A 23,147-nucleotide genomic window follows, 5' to 3' on the forward strand; every position below is an offset into this window, starting at 1 on the left:
AAAGGTGATATACAATCCTCAATTAATTGCTCGAATAATTTTTATGGTTTCTTCATGTGAAATAGTTTATAGAACCAACAAATAACGCTTTCTCATTCACATATGACTCAAAAACATATTTCTTGTTTGCTTATCTCAAAACTTTCTACGAAGCCGTACGATTGTGTTCATATTATGGACAAAATCTTGTTCAAACTACTAATCAGTCTATAATTGAGGAAATAACTAAATGTATATTCAAAATATAATATTAGACATGATTGACAAGTCTTTCTACATGAATTACAGAATAATTTGGAATGACACCACAATGAACTGGATAGGTAGCAGCCCTTCAGTTCAAACAATTTTTGACAATATTTAGGATACTCCCAACTGGATGTCTGGAGAACCAATTGAGAAAGATTATCAGATCTCCTGCGTTAGCGTTCAACCTGACAAGAAATGGGTGACTAATTCTTGCAGAAGAAAACACGTTCCGGTCTGTGTTCATGATGGTTCTAATTTTTATTAAAATTTTATAGCTACCACAACAACACCAGCCATAATTACCCCCAGGAATACTTTCACAAGTAATATGCTAGCATTATATTTTAGCTACTCTAAAGCCTAATGTGGAAGCTTGTACTATTTGAGTCTTCTCATGTTATAGCAATTCATGTCAATAATGTCGGATCAGACGTTGGCATCTTCTTTGCTAGTTTGGCATTTGTCGCTGTTATTTTCGGTATTTTTATATTTCGAAGGTATTTCCTTTTATAAATTGGATAGGAGAAATTCACGAATTCCCACTTTGCGGTCAGATGGAAGCTTAAAAAGTATTTAATTATGTTTCATTTCTAGGTCGAACTTTTTCAATCGAAAGTTCTCTTTAACTAACATACTAATATTCTCTTTAATCAACTCTTAATTAATCTAAAAATATTATCCATAACATTTGGCAAGTTTATTTGAATACAATTGACTTCGATTCTGCTAACATAATGAGCTAATCAAAAAAATCGTCTCATCGTTTCGAAGAACTGTAGCAATCTGCAGGAAACATTTAGGCTCCTGCCAAGCAATTTAAAAAAAATTAGTCAAAACGACGTTCTCCAAAGCTAGTGTCCAATTTTAATATGAACCGATTGCTGACTAATACAGTGAACAAAAATTAAAACTGAACATGCCTTTTTTTATAAATTCACAAGAAACTAGAAGCCTTGACCGATCTGATGGATATCGATATCTGGGAGTCCTGGAGGATAAAGGAAGCAATGTATTGAAGCGTGAAGTTATGAAAAAAATTGCAGAAAATGTAAAGAAGAGAATTGAAAGCTTAGTGAACACGAAGCTAAATGCAGTGAATTTATTCAAGGCGATTAATGAATATTCTCTATCACTTTACAATTACTATATTGGACTAATTGACATTGAGCCACACGAGTTTCAAGCCATTGATACCGAAGTTCGAAGGATTCTATCTAATTTACATGTTCATCTGAAACCTGCAAATAAGGAAAGATTATATATAAGCAGATCTAATTTTGGAAGAGGACTTAATTCAATTGTCCATAAAAGTGAATGCATGTTATACCAATTTTTGACTGATCTTGAAAGAAAGTCTACAATGTGTCTCAGAAAGTCTGGAATCTTGCGGGTCTTGAAAATAAAGAAAACACATATGGCCACTATCGCAAGATTTCTTACCTTCAAATACAATATTGAAGATCCTTCAGAATTGAATATAAACATAATCAAGGAGAATCAACAAAAGAATCTAATGAAGATTATTAAATCGAAGATGTTGCATTCCGTACTTTTCAAATGTTGTGAGGATCAGAATGTTGACATCAATATGTCTACGGAATGGCTAGTGAATGGAAACAACAGTCCGAGATCAGAACCAATGTATTGTATTATTCAGGATCGAAATATATTTTTCAACGATAATGGAGGAATGTGCAATCATTGTAATCAAGCTAAAAAATCTGTTGATCACATGACTACAAGATGTAGCAGAATGGTGAACAGTGATTATACCAGAAGACATAATGAAATTATAAGATGAAATGAAACGAATAATTCAAAAAATTCTTCTTTAATATTTTCTATATAAATTTATCGCAGATAAACACGTATCTAGAGAAATTTGTTACATTGGTTGAAAATGAATTTTCTTTATAGACATCACTTTTTATCTCAGTTGTGACCTAATAATATAACCATAAAACAAATTGATTTTTTAAAATGTTTTCGAATAAATCTCGCATTCTTCTGTTGATTGTATCGTTCAAAAATTGAAAACATTAGACCCCATAATAAGCCTAGATCCAGCTTCGTTTTTATCCTGACATAAAGTATTGCTAACCGGACATTTTAATTACTAAATTAATGTATGTAAAGCAGAAGAACTGATGACGATCCAGTTTCCCCTCACTATTGCTTGGGACACGTTCTGGAGAAGCCATCTCGTCTCAAGAGGATTGTGTGTTCTCAGGGTCTTGAGACGTCCAATACACATGAGGAAGCGCAACGACTCCTTCCCAATCGATCCCAGGGTTTCGACAGTATTGCTAACTAAATTAAATAATTAAGATCACAAGAAAATAATAATGAGAATAATTAAATAATTAATTCGTAGGGAATTAGGGCATTATGACCATCTCGTTCTCCACGGCGTCCACAAAAAATGAACTTTTGGGTCCAACAGGCTGAGTTTTAAATGATTTTTCGGGCTTTTCTCCCTTTTTGAGTGACAGTCTGTAAGCATCCGCATCCCAAACATTCTTTTTGAAATTTTCTTGACATTTTGAAGGGTTCACGTGCTCAGTCCGCACACAAATTCTTTTTGCCAAGACACGGTTCCTAAAATTATTTTTGGCAACTTGACACGTTTATTGACGATAACTCCAATTCCTCGTTTTGTAACGTTAAAAACACGGCCGGTTTTTCCGTGATATGATTTTTGGGGCATTCCTTTTTGTATGGATCCAATACCCTATGGATATTTGAAATAAAAATACTTTAACAACAAAATTAAATCCGAGGGAACGGCTTGTGATCCGAGGGAACGGCTTCGCCATTCGCGAGGCTGGCCGGGTGTCTCGTGACGCCAGTAATTAGCTTAGCTATCTTTTCACGTCCTTATTGTTTTAAAAATTTTAACGTATAAAAAAAAATGCTTCGTGTATCAAGTCAAAGCCACATTATTTTATCGAAAAATTGAAATTGAGGATTTCTCATGTTCAAATAAATATCCAAAGATTTTAGAATCTCTCGATGTGCCATCCAAAAGACTAAGCAGAGATTTTTAAATGAATATCAATACTCTGACATGTGGTAAAAGGTAGAAATACAAAATTATCGAAACTTAATAAACGTTTTCTCGTTTTCACAGAAAAAGTCAGTGTAATAATCAGAAAAAGAATTTTACGAAAAAATAATCTTTTCAGTCGTATTTCTATCAAAAAACCAAAATTGAAGCGATTTCATATTGATAACCGTTAATCTTGGTGCATAAATTACTTGGAATCAAATTGACCGGAACCACGTCATTTTTTCTGATGAATGCTGCATTCAGCAAGGCCAAGAGAGTATGTCAGAAATCCTCCCCAGAAAAAAATTACATCTAAAATATGTCACAAAAACTATAAAATATTCGCTCATAACTATTGTGGGCATAATGCTTTGCAGGAGATTAGTTGTAACTAAGCAAAACATCAATTGTCAAATCGTAAGTGAGTGCAATACAGTGCAACCCCTTATTGGGGCGACCCCGGACGTGAGACACCCTCGGATTTTGGGGCACCCTCGGGTTTTGGGGCAATTTGAATTTCTATTAGGAGTTTTTCTGTTTATTCTTTATAAGATAAACCCCGTTATGGGGCATTTAATATTTTACATATTTTTTAGTTATAATTTTTGCATTTTATTTTATAATAACTAATAATAACGTGTTTCTGTTGTTTTGATGGATGTAATTTTGATGGATGTGAAGTTTCTGAGGGCTTCAGAGAACCCGATAATAGTGATAAACATTCATTTCCCGACAAGGTCGTTTTGGATCGATTAATTTGACAATGGATCGATTAATTCAAAAGTACCAATTCGGAGCGAAAATAACGGATCATTTCCCGACAAGTAAAGACTAAAATTGTTAAATGAAATTAAGAATAAACATCTTTTGGTTTTAAATTAACAAAACGTTAGTTTTTTTCGTTAATATTAGAAAACCCCTCTATCTGGGGAAACCCCTGTTTTTGGGGCACTAGGTGCCCCAAAAAGAGGTTAGACTGTATATGCAACTGAAACAGTATGATGATTCGAGCCATATTGTCGCTGATTTACATAATGAAAGGTTTAAGTCGATTTGATATTGCTACAAATTAAAAATTTGTAGTTTCTATATTGCAAATTTTAATCCTATCCTAGGCATGGATTTTTAATAAAAAAATTGAACTTGTTTTGAACAAAGTAGTCTCAAAAAGTTCTGAATCTAGAAATTAAAATTGCATCAGATTAACAAATGAATTTATCAGATATAAATTAAAAAGTACTATTCGGTATCCATTTTTAAGAATACTTAACATCGAGTTTCTGTTAATATCTTTTCATTTAAGTTAACATCAGTCCTACTTAAATACGAAATAATTTAAAAATAACTTTTATTATTAATGCAATTTATGGCTTTGGTGACTGCTTTGTAGTCAGAAAACCCTTAATCACCAGGAACCATAAAAGCATACACAAAATAAACCAATCAGCTAAAAACTCTCAGTAATTCGTACACAAGTTTTACAAATTCGACTAATTTCCTCCTCCAACTGAAGTAATAAGCATCATTAATACACAAATGTGCAACTCCTGTCTTAAACACCCCAATCTCGCCATTTGAGCCTCCAACCTGACCTTCGAAGACTTCAATTCCTCAATTCTAGCCTCCTCCAACTCACATCGTTTATCCTCGACTTCCGCAGACTCGCAAACCTCCAAAAACTCAGCCACCCGACCATTAAAATAATCCCCGCCCTCCCTCAATCTTACCAACTCAGCCAATTCAGGACATTCCACCAAACATAAACATTCTTCCACCCGATCTCGATATTCCGCGATTTTACCACTGTCCTTCACCCACACAACACAACCAAAACACTCAAAACCCTCATCCACAAGCATTTTAAAGAACTCCCTCAACTTTTAATATCCCCACACAGCCACCTGCAACAATTCCGTCCCCAACAATATTCTGAACTCCACTTGTTCTAACAAACTGTCATTATCCACCAACTGAGGGACATATTTGGCCTTAAACTCAAAATTAGAGCCATTTGAAGTCTCACATTTACAAGAGGACATGTCACGTGCTCCTCAAATCCCCACGATCTGAGCTTCCCGACAGAAATGTGACAAGAAAGTGAAGATATGACAAACTCAATCGTCTGAAGGACACTGTTTATGTGACTCCGACAACTCACTGCCGAGATCCGTGGACTGTCTGAGAGAAATCATAGAAGTAACTCAATGGCTTCTCCAGGGAGGCCAAGGAAGTACATATTTCGGCCAAAATGTCTTTGATCTTCTCACATGATGACTTTAGTTTGAGAGATATCAAAGTCTTGTAGTCATTCTGAATATATCTTTTATTGGAAGGACCTGAGGGACTTTTTTGGGGTTGATTCCCAGAGAGGTGAGTCCCTGATTTGCCTTTTCTCTCCACTTCCGGGCACTTTGTCGGTGTTTAGAGAGAAGGCGGGTCGAGGACTGGATTTATAGGCTGAGATTAACCAAAATTTGAAGGTCGATTTTGGAGATTTGCCTTTTTGTTCTTTATTTGGATTTTGTGGATGTTTGAATAGACATATGAGGAGTGGCTGGGAGTAGGGAAGGAAATGTCACCAAGGAAAAGGTTTTTCTTCTCTAAACTGGTCAGGACGTCTTTCCATGGTTTAAGAACGTGGTTTGGTCGGGATTCTGATTGGCAGGTTTGTACAATTTGTTTATTTGGAAATATTCCAGTACTTTGAGTTACTAAGATCAGTCTTACTACTTGAGATATTCTCTAAGCTTTCGAAGCCTTCGATTTGTTTTAAATCTTCAATTTGGGGTCTGATTTTTTGGAACTGTGAATGCCAGTCCTTGCATATAAAATGACGTTTACTGAGCCAATCTTATAAATCAAAAAATGACACAAACCTAAAAGTGAGATCTCCACAACACTCAGCTGTGAACACATAATAATTTATTTAAATATATATTTTCGATAGAATAGAAGAGTAGAATAGTGTTTATTGAGCGAAAAGAAAAAGAAAAACAAGGAAGAAATCATCAGCGGGGAAATAAAAAAACAAGGCACCGAAGTGTCTCTTTCCATGCGTATCCCCAATACTAGTCATGTTTGACGACAATTCTCCAAGACCATCCGGATCGTGGGCACAGAGGATTCTTGTGAGTCTTTTAACTTTCCGTCAAGTTGTACTCCGTAAGCCAATTTCATAGCGAAACGTCTTGTCTTTTCCAACTGTTCGATCAGGTAGTCACTCTCCTCCGTACCGTACCAGCCCTCGTAGCCATATGTGAGGACTGGCTGCACACACGTTTTTTTGTATACGTAGATGTACGTTTCCGGATCAGATGGAACCTGGTTAAGCTTTTGAGGATCCTCACACTCCTCTTTCTCTGATTTGCTATATGCTCTACGTACGAGCCACGACAGTTAATGGTTGCTCCCAGGTAAGAAAGATTTTTTCTTTTCGAGAGATCCATCACATAACTACTCATCGCATATGCACACGACTCCGCATAGCGACTCCCTCTCCGCAACCATGAAATGGTGCTCTTCTCCGGTGCTAGGGTCAAACCCTTCATATTTTCGATAATAATTAATATACAAACTCAATTTTATTATAAACCAAATTTTCTCAGTGTATTTATTTTACAATAACCAGATCGAGTGAAAATCTAGTCCAAAAAACCTTTATTTTCAAATATCCAACCTTGTTTTGATTTAACCAAAAAAATTGGAATTTTCTGTTTAAATAACCTTCCTTCAAAAATTAAAGACTTCGGCTTCAACTGAATTTAAACTGAGAAAACTCAAATCTTAAAACAGTCAGTCAAAATTGAACTTTATTTTGTTTTATAACAAATATAGAACCTGTCATTCAAACTAGCACTCAGATGGGGTCACAGTGTGATGACCTGAGTAATTTAATTCGTGACTGATCTCTAGTCGGGTGATATTATCGGTGATTATAATCTTTTTACCCACAATCAATCAACGGTGTTTCCAATTGCATAAAAATGAATTTTACGCTGCCGAGAAATGTGCATAAAAATGGCTGTAATATTCATATTACTAATCAAACAGACAATTCTCGGTATGGGCTTAGTAGTATCATATATATCATTATATATAATCCTAATCGGCTCACTTTGAAGAACACTTAAGCAATCTCAAGTGGCACTCGAGTAAAATTATATTAATTGACCACAATGCCTTCATTGAGCGTAATTTAATAATAGGAATAATACATACAAATTATATGTATATTATTTGTCTGTATGTATTAATTAGTCATTATTAAATGTCTAGTTTATTATCCCCCCCTCTGTGAATATTCTGTTTCAAGTCCTTTGCCTTAAATTATAATTTTCCTGTCCTTAATTAATTATCTTGACATGATCAGTCCATTAAATAAATCAATCCTTTTAGAAAATGATCGAATGTTTGTCTCTGATTTGAAGAGTACTTATTATGTCTCTCACTACACTCCTGTCAGTCCCACATGTTCTACAAACTCGACCTTGGCAGGGCAACTCAGTCTTGTTTGTCAACCCAAAATGGAGTCAAAATGTGGGGAAAGTGTGACTTGGTTAAATGCACTGCTAAAATTGACTTTATCGACGTTTTTTTTGTATTTTTGGGGGGTTTTCCTGTCACTGTGAAATCAAATTAACAAAGGAAAAACAATTTGGGCAGAAAATCGGAAATTATTCCATCATGTTAGTTTTATCTGATTACCTTAGACATTAACAAACAAATTTCTCTAAGCCACGTCGTCGTTAATGTCACGGAATGGGCACGGATTTTGAAATTGAGTTGCCACCCTCCTGGCGGGATTCCTACACCATCGGTAATTAAAATTATTTTTATGTGGCGAACCAAATTTTACATTTTTTGTGGTGATATATTTTTAGATAAAATGGAAGAGGAATAATCAAACTATCATAGAATTAGACTTTTCCGAAAGAATAATATCAATAGATGAACACTCAATCATCATTTTAATCACGAGAAATAATAAGAGAGTCAATTATTCCTGCTATGCCTACAACATGGCCGGGACAGTGGAGAGCACAGTCATAGAAATAGCACCTCCCCCAGGTATGCCACAATGAGGTGATAAAGTAGAGTCAAAGCAAACGGCACTGGTGGAGGACTGCATAGGGTCATGTTCTGAGACATTGCTAAGTCTTAAAAATGTAGTTTTAATATCATCCCTCATGTTATTTGGAGTTCTCCTAATTATAATTATTATATTCAAATATTATGGAAGGAGGTGGGTACTGTCCACTAAATATCAATCCGGTTGGAATATTTTGTTTTATTGTAGGGACCTTTTATGACAGTTACAGCTGGGACTACTTCCCTACATACCTGAGTCAGTATAGTTATGTTTACATTTTCAGGCACTAATAAGCCTTATGTGGTGAATGCGAGTGACTCCCTATTAAATTAAAGAGTTGCTAATAATACTCAAAATTACATATAATAAATCATATTTATACTGTAGCGAACCGTTGCTAACTGTGTTAATGTTTTTGACAAGTTGATTTTTCGTTGTCAGATTGAACTATACATATGGGCAGGGCAAATAAAACATTTTTGTAGAAATATTATTCGAGTATTTAGTCTAGAGTTATTAACATTGACCTTAAATAGTGTCAGAAAGCTAGCTGAACACTTAGAGAGGACTGTTTATCAATATTTTATTTAGTGGACTTGCTCAACCAAATTTAGTCAGTTTGCCTTTTTCTGCCTTATTAACTTGATTTACTTAGTTTAATATACAAGTTTGAGATAACCTACTGAATACTAATAAAGATGTTTTTACTCATAAATTACCATCAAATAAAAATTTTTTTATAAACAAATTTTCTTAGTTTAGAATGTTTATAGGACTATTTATTTCGAAATGTTAGTCATATTACAGCCAAAGTGTAAAACTCATGTCGTTTCGGGAGCCGCATTTTATAATAATTTTTCATAAAGGAAATATAAGAAACAAATACAGTAAACCAAATAAAAAACGAACACTACATTTTTCCTAAAATTTCCAGAAACGAATCAAAAAAATATCTAAATAGAATTTTAACAATATATAAACAATAACTAATATTTTTTATTTTTGCAAAAAATATATTTACCGCCTTTTTACAACAAAAGTATAATCTGAACCAAAATAAAAAACGAACAAAATTTTTTATTTGTAAATGTTATTAAATATATGATTTTTTTAGAAAATTATTAATATTTGGGACGCTATAATAACTTATTATGGCCAGACAATTGAGTTTTGAAGAAAAGGGAACAATTATCGTATTTACAAATGCGGAAAGACGTATCGCGAAATACAACGTATAACTAAAAGATGGTGTAAAAGATCACTTGTTACCATATCGAAAACATTCGAAATATAAACAAAATATTCCATGCTCAAGAAATATGGTTTTGGTCGTCCCCGGCTCCTAATGAACATGATTTTAAAAAATCATAAGGCAAGGATTGAAGATCCAAAATTTAATTGCGTAAAATATGCGAAGGCACTGAAAAAGAAAACTGGGAAAAATGTAACACCTGAAACAATCAGAAATACACTAAAACAAAGAGGTTTCAAAGCATTCCGCCGACTATAAGACCACATCTTACTAAAAAACACAAAGAACGAAGAATGGAAATCTGTCAAAGATGGAATATGCTATTGGAATTACGTTATATTCAGCGACGAATGAAAATTCAACTTAGTAAACAACGACGACGAAGATTTGTATAAAGACAACAATCCGAAAGTTTGTTTCACGCAATATACTGAAACCGTAAAATTTGGAAAAGGAAGTGTGAGATATGTGGTGCATTTACGTCTGAAATATTTTAGTAATAGGAGTGGATTATGCAAAATCATTGGTAGGAACTATGAGTGAACGAATATTGTCTGTATTGCGACACGTGTGGGCATACTAACTAAAATAAAATTTTGTTCGTTTTTTATTTTGGTTCAGATTATACTTTTGCCGTAAAAAGGCGGTAAATATATTTTTTTTGCAAAAATAAAATATTAGTTATTGTTTATATATGTTAAAATTCTATTTAGATATTTTTTTTGATTCGTTTCTTGGAAATTTTAGGAAAATGTAGTGTTCGTTTTTATTTTGGTTTACTGTATGTAATCACCATCTTTAATTGTGCTCAGACCTACTTCCGGATGATTGACACCTTTTTTTCAATACAATTTTTAATATGTCAAGCTCAACTAGTCCCGACTTAATTAAAGCCGACAAACTTTCATTCGTAAGTCGTGTTCTCTGAACAGTTTTTGCCAATATCATGACATTTTTTAAATAAGTAGTTTCACAAAAAATGAAAATGTTTATTGGCGGATAGTCTGAGAATTATCCCTGATTATAGCCATGAAGACTTGGTTGACAGCAAAAAACAAAGAAATATTAGAATAAATAATCAATCACATTAATGTTAATAAAAACATATTAAGAGAATTTTTAATAGCTGTCCATTTCAAGATTAAGATACCAATGGAGATTACAACCGAGAAGGTCATTTTACAGAGGGTCGAATCTTAGTGCTCGACATGTATTTTCTAAAATTATGTATTTATCTTTGTGGCTAGAGCATGTACACTAATTAGAGCTAAAAAGTGGAACAAAAAAAATTGAAACAAATAATCAGGGTAGTCAATTAGAAACACCAAAAATTTTCATTTAAGCAAAATCTTTTGTGCATAGAAGATTTCTGGAATCATGATATCGGCAGAGGTTGCAATCTATTGTGAGTAAACAAACACATCATATGCTTGTGCTGTGATTAGTATTGCTCCTACAACTGCATGCTGAGTCATTTCTACACTTTTTGTAGCTAATAAGATGAACAGCCAACTGGTTTATTAGTCACTTTCGTAATCCTTATATGAGAATAACAAAGTATACATAAGGGTTTCGGACCCATTTGTGAATATGCACATTTTCGTTCTCTCAGTAATCTACACAGTCAGTAATGTAAGATAAAAAAGTTTGAATGGACGACTGATTTTTGGTGACAGAAATGAAATTTGATAGCATATAACTTTAATGTAAAAATAGGATTTGTAAAGATCTGTTAAACTGCCTGGACTCTCAAAGGCATCTATAATTTGTTCTGTTTCCCATAATTGATTACAATTAGTATATACAATATTTTGATAAAATGCAAACTTGAATTTCAAAATTGTAAATTTGAGTTTTGCAGATGACATTTGAAGTTTATAATCGACAAATCGAATTATCCAATGACATTTGAAATTTATAATTGACAAATTGATTTTTTCAGATGACGATTTGAAATTTATAATTGACAAATTGATTTTTTCAGATGACATTTGAAATTTATAATTGACCAATTGAATTATCCAGATGACATTTGAAATTTGTAATGTAAATTTGGGGGTTCATAAGTGCCAAATTGACTTGAAAATGGTATACATCAATGTAACGAAAATTACTGCATAAATAAAGTAATCTAGTGATTTAAATATTTGAATGTACATCCAAGATAAGTGATCCAAGCTATCAAATGAGTTATTTAGTATTCTCTTAACGAGTTTCCTCTAAAGTTACTGGTATTAATGAAATGTTATTATAATAATCTCAAGTAGGGTAAATTCGAAAATAATTCTCCATTGGGAATTCAACGCCATTTAGAATGAAAAGTCTTTTTGTATGTTTCGAAACATGTTCTGTATTAAATATACAGTTTTGTAAATTTGTTTCCTTTTAAAATAAGCAATTTTTTAAAAACTCTTTTGGTTAATTTCCAGTCTTTTGGATCACAAAGTGACAAAAAATAGAACAAGTGGAACCATTCTAATTAAAGGTCATATTTTATTGTGAATAACTCATTGGTTAGACATTTAATTGATATATTTTTTAAACTGTTTTTGTTATCTTATGAATCATAAGATATCTGTAAATAAGAATATTTGTGAGGTTATTCAATAATAATTCGGTGGAAAACATATCGCACGTATACATCTTCCAGCCTATAACTTTTTTCAATACTTACTCATTTGTGTTTCCAACATTGTTTGTTGACAATTTAGTATTTATTGTAGTATCTACCAGAACTTCCAACAAATCATTAGATACTGCATTTTTCTGTAATCATCAGTCGTTCATTGACAGAAAAATATCGAGGTTGTCAATGGAGTTCAGAAAAGGAGCTCATATTTGTCGTAAACTAGAATTTTCAGTTTCGTGCCCAACTTTGTATGCAATAAAGTAAGATCCAGACAGGCTATTTACGTTTGGCGAGGGTTTCCTAGCCGCGCAGTCTAGATCATCATTGAGTTATAGGTCTGGCTATTTCAGAGTGCAATAATTGATAGCTCTTATATGATAGCTACAGCTGGGACTACTTCCCTACATACAGCTGGGACTACTTCCCTAAAACTTTATACAGAACTTTTTGAGAAAACCAAAACAGCAAAACCAATATTAAAGAGGAAGATAAAAAAATCATGTTCCGACACTATATGAAGCTAGTGAATATGCAAAAGCGCATGAATTATGGTTTCTTGAGAATGATTATGAATAAAGAGGAAAAATATACGAAATACAAAAAAATAATACAAAAAAATTTCAAAAAATTATCAAACTAATCATTCTTAAAAAATCACGATTACATGATTAAAATCTCTAAATAATCTTTGTAATTATACTTTAATATTGTTTATTGTTATTTTGATTTCTTGTTCTATTTTTATTGTTCACTATAGAATTGACTGTATAAGACTTTGTATTATGGTAGCGTCAGAATCTAAATCAGCCTTATAAATTAGAATGCGAAACCACTAGTCTTAGGAAACACGCTGTAGGAATCGAGCGTGGATATTGTAGGAATGTTTAAGTTACGTCCATCTCATGTTAATACATTGGCTATATTTTTACTCTTGCATGATAAATTAATTCCAGCTCTTTAGACAAGAGGTAATATTTTCTGACAGTCTTAGGTAACAAGGAGTCGACACAAGTGGCATCTCAGAACAGGAACTTTCCTTCCCTAAAAAATAGTCACCCCGTCGGGACGCTAACCGTCACAAGCAAATACAAATAATAAGACTAATTTTTTAATAGTTAAGAAATTGTCATAAACTCAATTTCTTATTATTTTCCAGAACGTAACGTGAGATTACCTGACGAGAAATCTTCCTCGGATTGCTTAGGTTGTCTAAAATATTTCGACTAAAATTCACAACTTATTGATCTCTTTCTTAGGAAGCGCACCTTTCCTTTTTTTTGCTCTACTTATCTCTAATGATTCATCTAAAAAAGATTTAAAAATTTAATCAACAGACTTTTTCCGCAGATTTGAAATAGCTTGACGTTTTTTAAGTGAACATTCTTTGATTAATTCATCTCCTAATATAGCAAAATAATGACAAACTCGATCAAACCTTCAAATTATTTAGATTTCATCAAAAATTGATACTTTTGACATATGCAGCTCATTCAATGATTGGGCCATATTCGATGTGATTCTCTTTAAAATACAATTTCACTGTCAGACACATCTTTAAAACTTTCATTCTCACCCTTGGGAATTCTTCAATAATGGACGTCAAAATATTTAAATAATGCCTTATAAATTAAAATGCGAAACCACTAGTGTTAGGAAACACGCTATAATGTCCACATAATACTAGTCTACTTTAATATGTAATATTCATTTTTAGAGAACTTAACTGGAACTCAAAATTGTCTCATTATTTCCTTACATGGTTACATTCACATCATTCAAACAAAATAATTCCCGATAATAAATTAAAAATCCAGATCTTCAGTGATTTCTCTTCTTCACTTGGAAGAAGAGTTTTCCATAGACTTCCTGCATTTTGTATTTCTGCGTCAATGATTTTATTCAACTGAGTGTCCTCACGACATGCCAGCTCCGCAAGTTGATTGGAGGCACAGGCGTACTTCTCGTTGTCTACCTTCATCCCATGTCTGTGCTCGATAAGCATACTCTCTAGCGTTCTCTTTACGACAACCATTCAATATTAAAAATATGTCCGTTAAATATGCTAATTTTAATTTCCAAATCGAATTGCTAATCAATTCATTGTTCTCTCGCAAAAAATTCACTAATCATATTCTTGGCTAGTGCCCTTCCTCGTGACGATTATCGTATTTCAATATGTACCAATAAATTCTTATCGCATAAAGAATTAAAAATTCTGGAATTTTTGGATCGAGTTTTTATATAATTGATCATTTTTATGTCATCATTCATAACTGATTTCAAAGCAGGCGGGTAAGTTTTCGGAACCAATACTTCACGATATAAGAAACAATGTGTAGAGACTATTTGATCATTCTGTGCTTTAGTAAAGAAACCTGAATTTAATTATATAAAAAACAATATACAAGTCCATTAAGTATTCCAGACATGAATGGATTAATATACAATGAAACCTCTCGAATCCGCTTGTTTTAATCAAAAATTTGAAATTTCCTATGAATGATTCTCGAATCCGCTCCTCAAGTATTATGAAAATTTTTTTATCTAATTGTAAGTTACATTAATTAACATTTAAAAATTTTCATTCTTCGCTTGGAATAAAGTTACTCCTACGACCATCAAAAAATGTTTCCGTCATCCACAATGGATAAAATGTGAAACAATCACAATCAACAGTGAATCTAAGAACTACGAAAATAATTATGAAGAAATAATTAAGAAATTTCAAATTGACGATCCAATATCTTATAGTGAATTTGTTGATTATGGATATACTGAAAATGAAGAGCTGATGGAATTTTTAAAATAATCTGAACAAGCTAATACATTACAGTCAAAAAAGTTTAATCAGTTAGTGATTTTATTTAATAATTATACTTAGGAAACAATTATTGAAGAGAAATCAAATGAGAAAAGAGTTAATTTTTCAGAAGCTTTCAGAGCTCTAGAGATTATTAAAACTAATGCTTCTCAAGTAAATGCAGATAATTTTTTTTTAAATCAATTTAATTAGATAATTAAAACTAATTTACGAAAATATTATGAAAATTGGTGAAATGTTAAGAAAATTAATTAAAAAAACATAAAATTTCTGATTTTTATGAATATAAATAATTTTATGTATTCAGTCATTTGTATATAAAAAGAAATGTTTAATCTTATTGCAAGTTCATGTTTCAACTATAAAATATTATTTAAATTGCCTCTCGAATCCGCCGATCAAAAAATCGACTTGGAGGCGGTCATTTCGGCATTTTAAATCGTCTCGGGACACAAAAGTGACATCCAAATTCACTCTCAAATACCTCAAATATAACGTAATAAAGCAATTTAATGAGAGAAAAGTATAAGAATATAAACAAATAATCACGGAAGAGCACCGTCCAGCCAGTAAATCAGAGTATTTGCACTCGATTGAGTAGCCTTCTGTATATCCACATGAGAATTGGAGAGGGCATTCTCCATCAATGCCACAACGTGCTGCAATCCTCGAATATCTCCACTCATCTCCAACAAATCTGCCCACAATCAGCCAAAAAATAAACCTTTATGCATTCCAAGCAACCACAACTGCAAAGTCGAGTCATTGAACTTAGAAGTGGTAGAACTGGCCTGATTCAACACGTTTATGGCATCCTGAATGTGACCCACCACACACCTGATACTCCCCCATCCCCGACAAAACATAGCCCAAAATGGCCATACAAATATTCGACAGACGTCCAAAACTATTAAAAGTGGCCATCGACAGTGTCTCGCTGATTGTCTCTCTACAATCAAGTCTAAAAACAAACTTGGCCTCCATCATTTGATTGACTTGGACAAGCGTGAGAGTCTTGATTATTCTGACGACTACCCACGTGTTGTCCGACCTACAAATGAGTGACCCCACTCACGGTATTCCTTCAACATATTATTGACCATCATTATTAGAGAATTGAACTCCCCATGTCTCCCACACAGCAAATACACAAACACTAAATTAGCAGTCGTCATGGACTTGAAGTAAGGGTTAATCGACGACTGAAGGTAAGACCCCCCCCTTACCTCCATTACGAACACAAACTGGGAAATAGCACTGTCCAACTGGTCAGTGGAGAGGGCATACAGTCCCTGCCAATCACCAGAAGGACAAACCAACAGGAAATGCACATCCAAATAATTCTGTGAGTTATAATTGCAGTTTTCTCCCAAAAGAGCCACCATTTTCTCAATCTGCCAATCAGACTGGACTGAATACCTGAAGGATGGCCACAGCTCTGTTGGGGACCATCAGATTGCAGACAACTCTCAAAAAATACAAATGATGTTCCAACACACGCCTAAATGGAGAGGAATCTGCCTAATTTGAGGGAATACCTCTCTCTAAAGACACCAAACTCGAACTGATCAGACTATCCGTCAAAATAACTGATTCCACATGGATTTGATAGGCAGAAATAGCCTAAGGTGATATGTGGGGACATACAATGGCAGCACATGCGGAAATGGAGGATGGATCAAGCCAGTGTCCCTCAATCAGTCCATATCCCCCCACCACATCCACAAACACCCCCCTGAAGACAATATTCTGTAATTCAACCACACAAAACCCAGCATCCTTAACCTACGGAATACAACCAGAAATGACCTTCCCAACAGTCAGTCTACTATAAATGGAGAGAATTAAATAAATTGTGTGCATAGTGGGGTGGTCAGTGAAGGGGGCACAACTCTCCAACAGTCTCATCCCCCGGTCGAAACAGCCCATGCAGAAATATAGCTGAAATTACCCCACAAAGTACGATTGACTGGTTGAAGAAGACACATTTCCTGATTATGGGCAGATTCTGTTTTACTGAGAATTTGGTGATGAGTTCGAGGATTTGGAAGGCTGACTGGAAGTCCTCCTGCACGAAATCGACGTACTGAGTGGGGAGGGGGGAATACAGCCAGTTCGTGCATCAGGCGGACATACCAATAATTGTCTGTCGTCACGTCGATTATATTTCTCAACAATTCTTCCGCCTTTTCAAATTCGCGCTTAAATTAGTGGCGGGAAATTACCTTTTCTTTGTAGATTCCCGCCAAAAGTGAGGCGGCTTCGTAGACTGTGTTGTCGGGGGTTACGTTCTGAGTGATTACGTAATAGTTACTTGGAATTTGGAGAAGGACTAGGACATGAGGGCGGGAAAATACCGCTTTTTCGAGGAAGTGAATTCCCATGTTCTGGGAGTGGTAAATTAGGCCGAGAAATGAGTTTATTTTGCAGTAGAGGGTGGAATCCAGTTCAAAGTAGAATGCAGCCAGAAGGCATTTTGTGGCTCTGAATAAATCGTTGGGGCCCAGTTTCTTGGCCAGAAGGTAGAGGGTGTAAGGACGGTCCAATTTAGAATTGGTCTCCTATTTTTATTAACTCTGAGTTAACTACCATGGATAACAAACCTAAGTATATTTAAAATTTTTTATTGCCAAACATTTATTAAAAATAAAAACCATTTTTAATTAACTCAATATATCCAATAAAGACAAACTAATCAAATAAACTCGACTTTTTTTTATAAAAAATCAAAATTATATCAGGCCAATATTAGCAGGATTGAAGCACAGAAATGATAGCCCGAATATCCTCATTGACAGAATCGTCAGAGAACACCTACAATAAGAGCAGAGAGCAAACAGTCAGACTAATCACATCCACAAACTCAGCCAAAACAGCAGCCATTCTGTCCATACACGACTCATCCAATACTTCCCTAACCCGACTGGCCAGCCACCCCACTCTCCGTACAAGACAGCCAATAAAGAAGGCAGCATAGGCCGAAATGACCGACTCGTCCATATGACTGGTCCCCTGCTCTGCATGTCTCTCAAACAACTCAAAATAACACCCAACACTACCAAACATATTTCACGGAAATTATCCGAGGATAAACACCCCGGAAAACTCATTTTAAGCACCTGGGAAGGATCATCCCCCAATAAATTATAAACAAGAGACAATCCCTACAATCTAAACACATCCCCACCAAAACACACAAATCCAGTTCATAGTGCTTCGGAAACACGTGTGGAAGACACAAAACAGAGGACAGTCCCACTGGAAGGAGATCAGTCCCTTCTTTGGTGTGGGAAGTGAGGGTGACACTCAGTTTGAGCATCCCCACATAACACACCCGATAGTCCTCCCCCCTTTCAGTCCCCTCCACCAACATTGTCAGCACATTTGTGAGCAGGCGAGTGAGAGGGGGGGACAGAGGGGACACATCTGAGGGGAATTGGGTCACTCCACACAAAATATTGTCCAAAACACTCACCAGTCGACTCACTCGTTGTATATCCTCAATACAAGAACAGTCCTGGCAATATTCCCCACCAATTCGAATAAGAGAGGACACAATGGACTCCTCGTATTCCCCAATGTTATGTCCACTCAGCATATTCAATGTCTCCACAGCCAAGTCGACAGTCTGGAATAACCCACCCACATACAGTCGGGCAGTCTGGGAGGGCAACAGAAGGAAGGGACCCCATCTGATAAGCTGGTTGTGAGAGGATGAGGGAGAGGGAGTGGAAGAGGAGTGGGAGACAGTCCTGTGTGGGAGGGGAGGGGAGTGTCCAGAGGGAGTAGGACAGTGCACACACATCAGTCTGGGTGTCACAGCCAATACAACCTTCGACAGGTCAGAGGCATTAAAAGTGCGAATTGTGTCCAACAAAACATCCTTGTCTCCCAAATCAGCTGTTTTTAGTGCATTCTGGTATATATAGGATTGTCCCTTTGTCTGCTTTCGGGTGGTTGAAGGGGTCAGAGAAGGGGGTCTGGTCGTGGGGATTACAGTCTCGCTTTTTGCAAAGTCGAAGGGGTCTGTTACTGTCTCTTTCTTGTACAATCCACGAAATTGTTTGGCGTGCTTTCCCCCCTCCAGCCATATTTTCTGGGGGAAATTGCTGTCACTCGCCACTGAGCGAAGACAGTCGATTGAGGCAGTCAAACACTCAGAAATATTCTTCTCCCGCTTTGTAGGTTTAGGCATCCAAAACACCACAAGAACAGTTTCTTAAATTATTATTTTATTCAACAAATAAAAAACAACCAATTAATATTATGTTAATAATAAAGTAGGAAAATTACATATTAATTGGTTGACCGAATGCAGCCATGTGACACGCCTCCCTGACTGCCTCAGCCACAGTCTACATATATATAGCCAATCTACCGGGTGGGCATGACATGTGCGTGCCACATCCTCTGCAGATGCCCCATATTCAATAGCAAGGGCAGCCTGGTTGATCAGTTCCCCCGCCACATGTGACATAATATGCATTCCCAACAACTGGTCTGTCTCCTTGTCGGCCAACACCTTCACCAGTCCTTCCAACTCCCCACACGTCCTGGCCCGACTGTTGGCCTTCATTGGAAACGAACCGACTTTATATTCCCGTCCATTCTCATTAACACAGGTAACTCACTTGTTTGAGGGACTGTTCAGACTGGCCTACCCAGGCCACCTCAGGATGAGTGTAGATGACTGATGGAATGGCATTGATGTGGCTGTGTGTTCGGTTGGCTATCCACTCCACACACGCCATCCCCTCGTCCTCTGCCTTGTGGGCCAACATTGGTCCTCGAATGCAGTCCCCAATGGCATACACCCCCGCCAATGACGTCTCGTAGTGCTCCCCCACCTCCACACATCCCCTCTCCCCCACTGATATCCCCGCCTCCGACAATCCCAGTCCCTCTGTGAACGGTCGTCTCCCCACCGACACCAGAAGGGCATCACACTCGAATTCCTCCGTTTTTGGGGTACCCTTCGTGGTGGTAGTAGTCACCTGAAAGTGACCCCGGTGATCAACCTCAATCACGGAAGGACTCCGTTTTTTCACGGAAAGTACTCGTGTGTTTAAATTAAACTCAATTCCTTGTTTTTTGAGGGAGGACTGCAGACTGGAAGCCACCTGAAAATCAATATCAGTCCCTCCAATATTTCCAGCCAATTCGACCACCCGCACTTTCGAGCCCAGTCGACTCCACACCGAGCCCTTAACTGCCTGAGTGCCACTACCAGTTCAAGCCCGATGACCCCCGCCCCCACGACGAGCATATTCCTGGGGACAGTGGTGAGGGAGAGTGCCCCTGTGGAGGACATTATACTCCTCTCGTCCACCTCCACCCCCGGAATATCCACGGAGGTCGAGCCAGTGGCAATGAGGATATTCTTGGTGTCCAACACAGTCTGAGACTGGTCGGCGTGGGTCACCAACACCTGGCCAGCATTCTTAATTCGGCCATATCCCTGGATGGGGGTGATCTGCCGGTTACTGACTGACTTGCCTTGTTCTTTCTGAACAGATAGGCCACACCCTCTGTGTTTTGTCTGACCACAGTGTCCTTGTAGGCCATCAACTTGTCCAGCTGTACTCTCACATTGTCGACTACTGTCTCACAGACATGGCTAACACTCAATCCCCAGGGCAGTGTGTCCTTCCAGTGCTTGTTTGTAGATGTGGGAAGAGTGGAGGAGTGCTTTGGAGGGAATGCAGCCCACATTGAGACACGTCCCTCCATATGTCTTCTCCTTCTCCACACAGGCTGTCTACAATTAGGAATACTCCTACTTTTAGACCAAGTTGTGCAGCCTTTATAGCAGCCACATATCCACCAGGACCAGATCCGATAACCACAAGGTCATATCTGTTGGCTGGAGAATATAATCAGTGGGACATTACAGGACATGCGGGTGCTGGTCCTCCACAACACACTCCTTCTAATAGTCCCGAACTACACTATATATAACACACCACACCATCATGTGCAAATCAAATATAATTAATATATTTTTTAATTAATATTAAACTTCAATTAATTCCATAAATAATTATTGTATTTATTTAAAGGCCAATTAGTATTAAGTTCATCCGATTGGGTGACCTATGGGTAATCGGGCTATCTTACCGGAATGCCCATCGAACTGACAAAGCTAACTAAATCCTGCAACGACCTATCTCCTGAATACGCCTTATAAGACTCATATCCCTTGTTTGGTCCTTTCGGATAGAACAAGGTGGTCGGGAATGCTTCAATGTCCAGTTTGTATTCATTTTTAGTCCCATCCGTCTTGGCGATGACCAGGTCGGGCACCCACTCGAGTTTGGCTCCCAGTCTGTCCCAAGTCACGTTCAGTTTCCTGCTGTGTCCACACCACGGGGCATCTGCACTCAGTTTATAAAACACTTACAAATAAATACAAAAACGCTCTTATTTTCATCAAAGACAATTTCCTCAAAGTTTTCCAAAGTCAGCACTTTGGTAGGAAATTTGTCCCAGTCCTTGTGGAGAGGCTCCTTTTTGTAGGTGGGCTGTCCACTCAACACAACCCCCAACCTCGAGCTGGTCACTGTCCAACCTAATCAAAAAGTCGAGGACATTCTCCTTGGTCAGATCCTCCTTTTCCGGCCTGAATTTCAACGTCTTGTCTCCAAGGTGGACTCCTCTGAAAGTAGGCAGTTCCACTGGCCCGAAAAAGTCGAGGATGAGTCCCAGTCTCGTATCCTTGGCCGACATGACCGCAATTTGAATCTTCCCCACAAAATCCTCGACTGCCTCATTCAGCATTGCCAACAAATCCTCCCCAGGACTTTCCTCAATCAAAACAATCACAGTTTTCCTATCGGAATGCTCTTTTAATACATTATTAGAGTTTTGGGGACTCAATTCGACCACACTGGCCATTTTGTTGTACTCAATAAAGTCCAGAATGGCCATGCTTGTATTTTCTGCCCCCTCTGGGTAGCCCACACTCCTTTTGTCAGTCTGTCCGTTATTCCTATAAAAGTACATGTCTGTAAATGTAGAGATGACTTTTCCTGGAAGAATTGAGTGTCTCCAGTAGAGAATATTCTAGAACATAGGCAAAGACCAAATCGCTGTGTCTGCTTGCGTTCTGATAGCTCAATGAGGTGTCCTAAACACGTGATTTATTCAGGCACGTGGGCAATGACGAATGATTTGTCGGTCAATTTTGACAACTGGGAGTGGCTGGTGATGAAAATGAGTCCTTTTCCTGTCCTCTTTTTGAGGAATTTGATTATTTCCTCAGAGTCACGTATTCCTGGGTTTTCAGACTGGGGTACCTTCGAATTTGAATGTGTCGTTCTGGACGAAAAGGATGAGAGTTGGGTACATTCTCACGTTTTTGTCATTCGCTAGTTTTTCCTCTTTTGAGCAATCCACGGTGGCAAATTTGACTTCCAGCTGGTCAGAAAGTTCAGATATTTTTTGATAAATCGGCAAAAAACGCTTGGATTGTTCCCCCCAGGGGACATCTATTCTTCAGAGGACACTGCTTACAAAAATTGACTAAAACTGCTTCGTTTTTTTGAATGAATTGTTGGAAGGTTTTTAATGTTAGTTTGGTCACTTCACACCCCACAAGGCAAGACAGGACCAAAAATGGTGTCAACATTAATTACGATAGTCCTACATTTTATTGATCAAATAATTATTTTATAAATAATTTAAAATCAATAAAAAAAACATGTTTTATAAATTTTTCTCCATGTTTAAAATCTACACTTAATATTCAGACAATTTAGTAAACCGCTAAGAAGGGATGACGACTATCAGTAGGGATTGACACCTGGACTTTAAATTTATGGAAAAATGTGGTTGATTGAGTCGTCATTGTTTATTTGTCACTGATATGTATAATAAAAAATCAATGTTTGTATTTGTTAGTATAAGACTTTGTTATATTCAAAAATTATTTTGTAGACTCAAAAATATATTCACTTTAATTGGTCGAAAGATTGGCCTCCGAAAGTTCCTGGAACAAATAGAAAAGCCCGGAATTGTTGGTCGCCTCGAGGACACTGATTCCGTGGAAGGCTCGGTATC

At 36.6% G+C, this 23,147-nt stretch overlaps 1 protein-coding gene and 1 pseudogene across 1 annotated transcript; one reads left to right on the forward strand and one right to left on the reverse strand.

Annotated features, from left to right (window-relative positions):
* The first annotated feature begins 1,165 nt into the window (after positions 1–1,165).
* Positions 1,166–2,050, forward strand: LOC115231249. Its single transcript, XM_029801312.1, has one exon. It carries the CDS (start codon positions 1,166–1,168, stop codon positions 2,048–2,050), a length of 885 nt encoding a protein of 294 aa, XP_029657172.1.
* Positions 2,051–13,591: 11,541 nt separating this feature from the next.
* On the reverse strand, positions 13,592–22,016 carry LOC115231250 (annotated as a pseudogene).
* Positions 22,017–23,147: the final 1,131 nt, after the last annotated feature.

The sequence above is a fragment of the Octopus sinensis genome, unplaced genomic scaffold (assembly GCF_006345805.1).
Source record: "Octopus sinensis unplaced genomic scaffold, ASM634580v1 Contig17961, whole genome shotgun sequence".
Classification (NCBI taxonomy): domain Eukaryota; kingdom Metazoa; phylum Mollusca; class Cephalopoda; order Octopoda; family Octopodidae; genus Octopus; species Octopus sinensis.

Excerpts from the sequence above, each read along its gene's own strand:
- LOC115231249 (XM_029801312.1), top strand. The coding sequence starts at position 1,166 with ATGCCTTTTTTTATAAATTCACAAGAAACTAGAAGCCTTGACCGATCT.